We start from the raw sequence: 9,689 nt of genomic DNA on the forward strand, positions 1-9,689 counted from the left end.
GAGCAGGCTTGGGCTTGTGGTGCCCTGATACCTGCCCCTTGTTGCCATGAGGTGCCTCCTGTCCCCTGTTGATCCATTCAGTCCCTGTTGGAGTTGCCCTCCTCCAGGGCCTTCTCCTTCCTCTTCTCAGATCCCCTCTTCCCAGCCGCCCCTCCTACTCGTCCTGTGCACTGTGCCTCTCCCTCGCCTCCCCTGCTTCTCCTGACTCCTCTCCTGCTGTTCCCAGTCTCCTCTCCTGATCTCTCTCTCCACCCTGTTCCCTCCTCATCTTCCTCATCCTACCTCTTGCCTTCTGTCTCTCTGTCCCCCAGGCCTCCTGCCAGAAGAGCTCCTGACCCCCACCCTCTACCATGGCTACTATGTCCGGCCTCGGGCTGCCCAGGCCGGGGAGGGCGGCAGGGCAGGGGCCTCCGAGCTTAGGCTCAGTGAGGGCAAGTTCCAGGCATTTCTGGATGTGAGCCACTTTACCCCAGATGAGGTGACTGTGAGGACTGTGGACAACCTGCTGGAGGTGTCTGCCCGGCACCCCCAGCGCCTGGACCGCCATGGCTTTGTGTCTCGAGAGTTCTGCCGCACCTACATCCTGCCTGCTGATGTGGACCCCTGGCGGGTCCGAGCAGCTCTCTCTCATGACGGCATCCTTAACCTGGAGGCGCCTCGAGGGGGCCGACATTTGGACACAGAAGTGAATGAGGTCTACATCTCCCTGCTGCCTGCACCTCCTGACCCAGAGGAAGAGGAGGAGGCGGCCAGAGAGGAGCTCTGATCAACACAGGGCCAAGGCCGGCAAGTCCCTTTCTCCCTCCAGCGGTGATGTGGGAGCTGCCCGCCACCCCAGAGGTAGCAGCATCTTTGGGGAAAGGGAAAGGCCCCTGGCCACAATGTATGGTTTGGTCCCTTGGGACATGTCATAGCTTTTGGTTTAGTTTTGGGTGGAGCTGAATAAACCCAAATCTCAGGGCCTTTTGTGCTGCTCCCTATTCTGTGGCCTGGAGGACGGGATGGGAATGAAGGGAGGAGGTCACAGCCAGCTAGACAAAAACCTCCTCAGTTAGATATGCCCAACGTCACAACACCCTGAGCTCACACTTGGATGCTGAGATCACACCCGGAAGCTGACACTGGCTCCAGATCAAATTCCTAGCCATAATTTTCTCACAATGCAACAAAAGAGAGAGTGATCCTGGGAGGGAAAAGGGATATGCCATCCAAACAGCCCAGAGGGCACTGTCTGAGCTGGTGATTAGAGACACAAAAACAAGGGTCTCCAGACTGTCTGGCCCTTTTTGGGTAGGGGCTGGGAAAACGGTTTTTGGCTGGAGAGAGTTGCCTAAAGCCCTGGTATGAATGCTTTGTTTTCCCATACTAAGGGCTGTCCACTGAAATTGCCTCTAATTCTGAGGGTCTGAGTATGTGGACACAGGGACACAGACACAGAAGCCTCTACCATTATCTCTGAACACCATCTTTCCATTCGCTGCACAGAGAGGTCCATGAGAGGAAGTCTATTTCTGATTTAGAAAATCCCAAAGAGAGGAAGCACTTCATCACCCACCTAATCCAACGCTGAATGCAGGGACTGAGGACTGTTACTGTGGCAGGGGTGGCCAGGGAAGCTGTTCTTAGAACTGTAGTCTTAATACTGGGGATGTGTTCAGGAAAGCCTGGGGTCTGCCCCCTCAATTATTCTCTGTGACCAAAAAGAGCACACAGGTATATAATTTGGGACTGTCCAGAAGACCTCTCTGCTCCACAATATATATTATGCCAGGCTGTAACAAAATCTTCCATTAAAATGGTTGTTTTGTAACTTTTTTGGGGTTATAGAACCATTTGAAAATCTTACAAAAGCTATAGATTTTCTTACCACAAAAACACACATGCTGCTGAATTTGGCAATAAATTTGAATAGGTTTACATAACTCTTGAGAGTCATTCATATACTTCTTAGGGATCTGAGAACACACCCCCCTCCCAGAATAATGACCTTCACTCTAGGAATTCAACTTTCGGTTAAAAGATTGCTTTCCATTAAAAATGAAAGTCCTCCTCAGAGAAATAACTATCAGTATGTTCAAATGTTCATTCACTCATTCAACGAATAATTATTTAACCCCAAGCAATACACTATAGGGGATATACACTGTAAATTTAAATGCAACAACTCCAGCCTCTTGTTGTCTATCTTCAAGAACCTTAATAGCTAGATGAGAAGAAAAAGAATAAGATTCTACTCAGATTTCAACCAGAACAGCTTCACATTGGTCAGCTTTGTAATGGAGTTTTATTTAAAAGAAAGGGTTTCTTAGGCTGAAAACCTCTAGCTTAGTTCAAATCCCTACCCCATTGAAATCCTTAAAAAATTTAAAAAATATTTCTTTATTTAATTTTATTTGTTAATATTTATATTTATTTATTTAATTTGACCAAAAAGACAGAGAGAGAGAAGGGGAAAGTGAGAAGGCCACCAGGTCCAGGACTCGAACCGTGGTCGGCCATGTGGGAGTCCAGCACCCTAACCACCAAGCCACCTGCTGGCCCCAAATCCTTTAAAAATTTTAAATCAATTTCTTCTGGGATATTTTGAATGATAGGAAACCTAGAACTTAGTAAAGTAGCCCACTCTATTTTCTTTTTTGATATAACTTCATTTTTATTTTTGGACGTAACTGTTATAAAGTCTTCCTTCTGTTAAACCAAAATCTGCATTTCAGTAACTTCTGCCATTGGTTCTAGTTATGTCCAGAAAACAAACATAATCTTCATTCACTTGAAAGTCCTTCAAATATTTAAAAATAACCATTTGGTCTTCCTACTCCTTTCCTTTCTCTGCTAGACATTTCTAGTTCTTTTAACCACACGTTATAGCGCTTTTCACATCACTTTTACACAGACAACCTGAACACACTGCCTGTGACCATGTAACCTGAAATACAACATCTGGGTCTAAAATGATATTCTAGTCATGGGTTGACTGTTTCAGACTTCAGAAGAATAATGAACACCCTTAGTTCATCACTCTAGACTTCTATTTATGCTCCCTAAGGTGAATTAGGTTTTCTGGCTACTGCAATATATTACTGATTCCTTTGGAATATCTGGTCATGTAAAAAATCTCCTAAGTGCTTTCTTTTCAATTGCATATGTGGTTAGAAAGGGACCAGATTGTGAAGGGCTTTGAGTACCAGACAAAGCAATTTGAACCCTATTCTCTAGGTAACAAGAAATCAGCAGTGACTTTTGAGTTGGGTGATGAATAACAGGGTGAAAAAGATACAGTTAATGGTAGCATACAGAATAGATGGCAGGGGAAAAACGTGGCTATGAGACAGTACAGTGACTGGGACACAAAACATAAAGAGGTCTTACCATCTGGCAAGTGGCTGAGAGCAAAAAATAAAAATAATAACAATACTTAAGACTTATTGACAGCTTCCCATGTGCCAGACCCTGGACTAGAGCTTTATATACATACATCTCATTGAATTTTCACTGCATTTTTATAAAATTGTCACTGTTTTATTTTTTATTATTTTATTTTTTGCTATAGGGTATGTGCATGCACTGGAGAGAGACAGAGAAGGAAAGTGAGAAATCACCCCCCGAGTGGGAAGGGATGGCCATGCAGCAACTGCTTCTCCTCCATTCTTCTCTTGGGTTTTTTGGGCATACACACACATGTGCCCCGTGTGCTTTTCAAGATGACAGGTCCAAGAACTATATGCAGAATTGGCCATGTGGGATCCAGCACCTTAACCACCATGCTACCTACTGACTCATACATTTTTTTATAAGTTTATTTATTTTTCTATGAGTAAGAGAGAGACAGACAGAACACTCCCAATAGGGAGAGACAGAGGCAGTGAGAGGGAAAATGAGAACTCATCTCCCAGGGGGGATGGCCATGCTGCAATCCCCTCTCCCCCATTCTCCTCCCAGGATCTTGGGCATGTGCACACACCACACAGCATGACTTTCAAGCCACCAGGTCCAGGACTCAAGTCACGGTCTGCCATGTGGGAGTGCGGTGATAATAACCGCTATGCCATATGCTGGCCCCAAGCCTTTATTTTCTGTAGAGAAATTTGCTTAGTTATATCCCAGTTGCTGGTGAGTGTGGAAGGAGTCTAACTCTGCGACATTGGAAAGAATTGAAGGGTAAGTGAACATTCTCTAGTTCTTATCTGGGGATGGGGAATTGAGGAGTTAAGAAGTGCTGAGGCTAGGGTCAGTTGTTGGCATGATGGTTAAGACAGTTGGATTGTATATCCAGTGTGCAATTGCGTCCCAGTCTGGCTGCTTGAGAAACAAGCTGGGCGCATATATGTGTGTGCCCAAAATCCCAACAGGAGGGACAAATCGAGGAGAAGGGATTATAGTGTAACCACCCTACATGGGGTGTACTTTTTTATTTTCTCTTTTTTTAGAAAAATAATTATTTATTTAATTTGATTTATTCATTCATTTATTTTATTTTATTTTATTTTGACCAGAGTGAGACAGAGAGAGAGAGAGAGAAAGTGAGAAAGCAAGCCATCAGGTTTGGGACGCAAACTGTAGTTGGCCATGTGGGAGTGTCCAGCGCCTTAACCACCACACCACCTGCTGATCCCCTCACTTTCCCTCTTTTAATCTCTTTCTCTCTCCAGCAAGTGCATGTGTCCTCTAGCAACTTTCTTTTCTAAGAATTATTTTATTTAACTTTATTTATTTTATTTTGACCACAGAGTAAGAGAGACAGAGAGCGAGAGAGAGAGAAAGTAAGAAAGCAAACTGCCAGGTCCAGGACCCAAATCACACTCGGCCATGTGGGAGTCTAGCGCCCATAACCACTATGCCACCTGCCAGCCCTCACCCTCTAGTAAATTTTTTTTTTTTTGAGAGGTTTTTGCTATAGGGCGTGTACACTCACCAGACAGAGACAGAGAGACAGAAAGCCAGAAATCACCCCCCCCCCAGAGGGGATGGCCATGCCGTAATCCCTTCTCCCCCATTCTCCTCTCCGGATCTTGAGCATGCACGTACACGCGCCCGGTGTGAGTTTTAAGCCAGTGGGTCCGAGACGCGAACCGCGGTCGACTACATGGGAGTCCAGCGACATAGCCATTACGGGGCGCTAACTGCTGGTCCCCTCCTCTAGTAAATTTTAAAAAAAAGGAAGTGCTGAGGCCATTGCCATTATAGAATCATCTGATTTTATATGAGAAAAGGCATTAGAAAATAACTTCAGTTCCTCCATATTACAGTCCTGAAACCGAGGCCCTAAAAGTTGAGTGATTTGTCCACTTTAATTCCAATAGCAAAGGAAAATATAAAAGGAATCCATTTCCCTAAATTTCAGGTTCTCAGAGACTCCAATAATCAAGGCCAGATTCTGGACGGAATAAGAAACTGGTACCAATTTTACCTTGAGAGTGAAACTCAGTTAAACCTGAGTCGTGTTGGGCAAACATATGGTAGATCCTTTACTCCATTTTAGAGGCTGTATTTCAGACAGTGTGATGCAGAGGACAGCATTCCTTAGGAAACCCAGAGCCCTTTTGTAGCTCAGGTTTCTTTTGATTGAAGTAACAAAGTTCATGTCTTCATCAAAAGAAGCTTCAAATCCCTAAGGTGAGATAGCTCTCACCTGGAACCAGTGGGTGTTGTTCCACTCTGGCTGGGAACAGTCACCTGGGAATTATTCCAGCAGGTGGCTTCCAAAGTCCAACCTGCTGGGTTGAAATCTGACACTGACAGCGACTCTGCGAGCTGCCGCGGAAAGCTAAACCGGGAACCAGGAAATGCACCAGCCTCTTTATGTCGAAAAACAGCTGGGCTCCCTCAGAGACAGAGCGCCATGGGAAACCGGCTCTGCTGCGGGGGAAGCTGGTGAGTAGGGTGGAAGGGTGGAGGGTCATATCTCTGTTGTGGAGGCCCTAAGAATCAGAGTCTGGACATAGTCGTCTGCCAGCCTCCCACTGCCACCTTCAGCTGCCAGCCACCTCCTGGTTCCAGCACCAGAGCGACACCTCCTTCCCTGCTCACTCTTTTCAGCAGACCTTACAAAACAAAGCCAAGCCAGCCATCTGTACAGCTGGCATTGTTTCTCTTGGTCTTCCTCATCCTACCCTTTTCCTCCTCTTCACTCCCTTCTTCTTCAACCCAGATAATAATAGTTGTAGCATTCAAGAGCTTTCTATCTCCCAGGCATGGGAGGTGATTTCTCACTTTACAGTCTCATTTAATTTTCCCAACACTTCCATTAGGTAAGTGGACTTCCCCTTCCTCCCATTTTACAGTCAGCTGAGAAATGGAGGCTCAGAGTAATTCCCTAACTTGCCCAAGGTCACATGGCTAGTAAGTAAACCAAGATTCTAACCCAGGCTCACCTGACCTCAGAAGCTTATACTTTTAAGCACTATGTAATATCACCTCCTAGATGGAGCAAATCAACTCTGGAGAAGTGTATATTTAAAAGAGCAGAAGTGTGGAGAAGGAGAGTATGCGTCCCAATACCCAAATATGACTTTTACACATATTTGCTATGTGACCTTAGGCAGGGCCCTTACTTTTCTACGTATCCTCATATGAAAAGTATAGATAACACAACCCTCATAGTTTGGCTCATGGGTTTGTTTTGGAGAGGAAAGAATATGATATATGTGAAATCTCAAATTAATTGTGGTACACTGTTATGTCTAGAGTTTTCATCACTGCTATGAACTCCTGGGCCTGGTTTTATCCTGTCTACTGCCTTCTTAGCTATATTTGTCCATGTCTGAATCAGAGCTTGATGATGTAATGTTTATAAACAAAGCATCAATATATTTAGAGACAAGTGAGGGACACTGGAAAATACATAGTATATGGAGTCAGTCCATTGGAGTCAAGTCTGTGCCTACTACTCCTTCATTTGTCCTTGCATTTATTAAACAAATATTTATTGAACACAGACTATATACCAGGCTCAGTGTTAGATGCATAAGATGTAATTATGAAAAGAAATTTGGTCTCTGCCTTCATGAATAAGATATCAAAGTTTTGGAGCCTTAGTTGTCCTCCTATCTGTAAAATGAGGACAAAAATAATATTTCCCAGAATCTTCTCAGGATTGAAAAAAAACAAATAGGGCCAGCTGGTGGCATGGTGGGAAGGGCACTGGATACCCACATGGCCAACCATGGTCCAAGTCCCAGACCTGGCAGCTTCCTTTCTCACTCTCTCTCAGGTGAGCACAGATGCCCTTAGCAAATTATTGGGCTGAAATCATGATGCATTTTTACATAGAAAAAAGTATGTCATGACTTTTTTTGACAAGCCAATAAGCAATAATAAATCAAATTAAATAAAAAATAGAATTTAAAAATGTCCATAGAAAAATGAAAAAAAAGCAAATAGCAGCCTTTAAAACTCTAGGGTATACTGATACAGGTCATCTAGAAACAGAAAATCTCCCAGAGAAGGGGAAGTAACAACTACTTCTTCACATGTTGGTTCATTACTAACGAGTTCTTTTCCAACAGTGATAGTCATTAGTAGTTGACTTCTACCAATCCCCATTAAATGCTAGGCATCATGCTAAGTACCTCACATTCACTCTTTTATTTAATCTTTACAGTAATAGCATAAGGTTTAGGTTCTATGTATCATCCTCATTTTATTAATAAGAAAATGAAGGACCAGAGAAGTTAAAAATTTGTTGAAGATTTCACAGCTAGTCTGATATCATCAGTCTGAATCGATAGCCCATTCTAGAGCTAATCATTATAATAACATCTATTTTTCTTAAAGATATTAGTAGAATGGGGCTAGCAGGTGGCATGGTTGTTAAGGCACTGGATTCCCACAGAGCCAACCATGGTTCGCGTCCCAGACCCACTAGTTTGAAAATCGTGTGAAGCACAGTGCATGTGTGCCCCAAATCCCACGAGGTGAATGGAGGAGAAGGGAGTACTGTGTGGCTATTCCCCCACCCACCCCCTTGTGGGAGGTGATTTCTCACTTTCCCTCTCCCTGTCTCTCTCCAGTGAGTGCACGCACCCTATGGTAAAAAAAAACAAAGAAAAAAAATTAGTAGGATTCGATATAATTGTTCTACAATATTCATTGTTATCTCAGTAAAACTCTAGAGTCTTAAAGACTATGACAATTGAAGATATTTTTATTTTAAAATATTCTTTGTTGTCATTGTTCTAGTTTCAGATTTTCAGCAAGGCACCAGGTCCAGGGAACTGCACTCGGCCATGTGGGAGTCCAGCAACTTAACCACTATGCCACCTGCCAACCCTCTTCGACCAATTCTTTAAAAATGGCTACAAAATTTTTCATTGATTGGATATGCTATTAATTTATTCCCCCCCCCCTATTTTTTGTAATGAGAAGTAATGTTACAATGAGTATTGAAAGTGGAATTCAGAGAGTTCTCTTCCCTCCCTCTTTCTTCATCCTGTCTCCTAGATACATAGCTGCTAGTCCAGTCGGGCCTCTTGAACATCTTGTGACCATTACCTTCACCTCATGGAATTGGCCTGCGGCTGGGGCCATTCCAGAGGTATGCACACCCCTCCCACTTTGACATGACTAGATTAGGGGCAGTAAACTCTAAACATGCTCCGCTGATTGTTAACTGAAAAGCTAACCTTTCCTGTAACTTTCACACCATGTATGTACAAACCAGACTCCTGTCCTGGTGCCAGAGTCTGCACAGATCATTAATTGCTTTATGAAGGCTTTGTTCTTAGCATATAAAACCTAACTCTGCCTCTGGCTGCATGGCCATCAGTGGAACCTTGTTTCCTCTAATGTGAGTAAACTCATGTCTTCTGTTGGACCTCCAGGTGTGTTCTTTGGAGTCAGTAAATATTATGGACAAGCCCTCTCAGATTTGGAGCTCCCCAGGACAAATATCCATTTCTGTACTTATATAATTATAACACAGAATTATTATATGACAGGGTATATACACTTGTGTTTAAGGCTTTTTATACTCACTACTGATTGCATTCCAGAAGGATTGCACCAATTTTTATTCCTACTGCCACCATAGGAAAGCTCCCATTTAGGTTCCTTAATTCTGGTCTAAAAATAAAATCCTGTCACCTATGACTCTAACTGAACACTCCAGGTTGTACCCAGGTATTGTGCGATGTCCAAGTAAGAAACAGGTTCTGTTTGTCAAAACTCAACAGCCCTATTTAAGGATTTTAGAATTGTTATTTTATCTATCCATTTAAGTAGAAGCAGGAAAACAGTCGTGACAAAGGGCAAAGAAGTAGATGATTCTCAGGGAAGAGTATAGAGAAGGATTGCAAGAGAACAGAGAAGCATGACATTAGTGAGACACAGAAATGGTTTATTACCTGTTGATGAGAACATGCATAGTATTCTCAACTGGACTGGTCTGAGAAGTATTTTCATGTTGGGTAAATTCTTTCTATAAGCCAAGTGATAAATAGTGATCAAATGTTTAAAAATATAATGAGAATAAATAATAATAATCTGGGGGAAAAAAAAAGGAGATGATTCTCTAGTTTCTAGGATAAGGCAGTGGTAACATAAAGCCAGAGTTGAAATGGCAGAAAAAGAAATAGAACGACACAGAGGTTCTTTGTCTTCTGTAGAGTTTGGATGGAGACTCTAACTGCTCTCAACCCGGCAAGCTGCTTCAACAGTTAAAAAAAAAAAAAATTGAACAACCAGGGGGCGTA

General features: G+C 43.2%; 2 protein-coding genes across 3 annotated transcripts in view; both read left to right on the top strand.

Moving 5' to 3' along the window:
• HSPB2 (heat shock protein family B (small) member 2) overlaps window positions 1-1,767 on the top strand; it is a 2,696-nt gene extending 929 nt beyond the window's left edge. Inside the window, exon 2 of the mRNA XM_027772875.1 lies at window positions 312-1,767. Coding sequence (XP_027628676.1) covers window positions 312-766 — 455 coding nt within the window. The 3' untranslated portion in view covers window positions 767-1,767. The remainder of the gene's footprint in view (window positions 1-311) is intronic.
• Window positions 1,768-5,561: 3,794 nt separating this feature from the next.
• Window positions 5,562-9,689, top strand: part of CUNH11orf52 (chromosome unknown C11orf52 homolog) — a 7,694-nt gene continuing 3,566 nt past the window's right edge. For both annotated transcript variants that reach the window (XM_027772876.1, XM_027772877.1), the window contains exon 1: window positions 5,562-5,871. In XM_027772876.1, the coding sequence (XP_027628677.1) occupies window positions 5,840-5,871 (32 nt within the window). In that variant the 5' untranslated portion in view covers window positions 5,562-5,839. The remainder of the gene's footprint in view (window positions 5,872-9,689) is intronic.

Source organism: Tupaia chinensis, unplaced genomic scaffold (assembly GCF_000334495.1).
Source record: "Tupaia chinensis unplaced genomic scaffold, TupChi_1.0 Scaffold000311_2, whole genome shotgun sequence".
Lineage (NCBI taxonomy): Eukaryota > Metazoa > Chordata > Mammalia > Scandentia > Tupaiidae > Tupaia > Tupaia belangeri.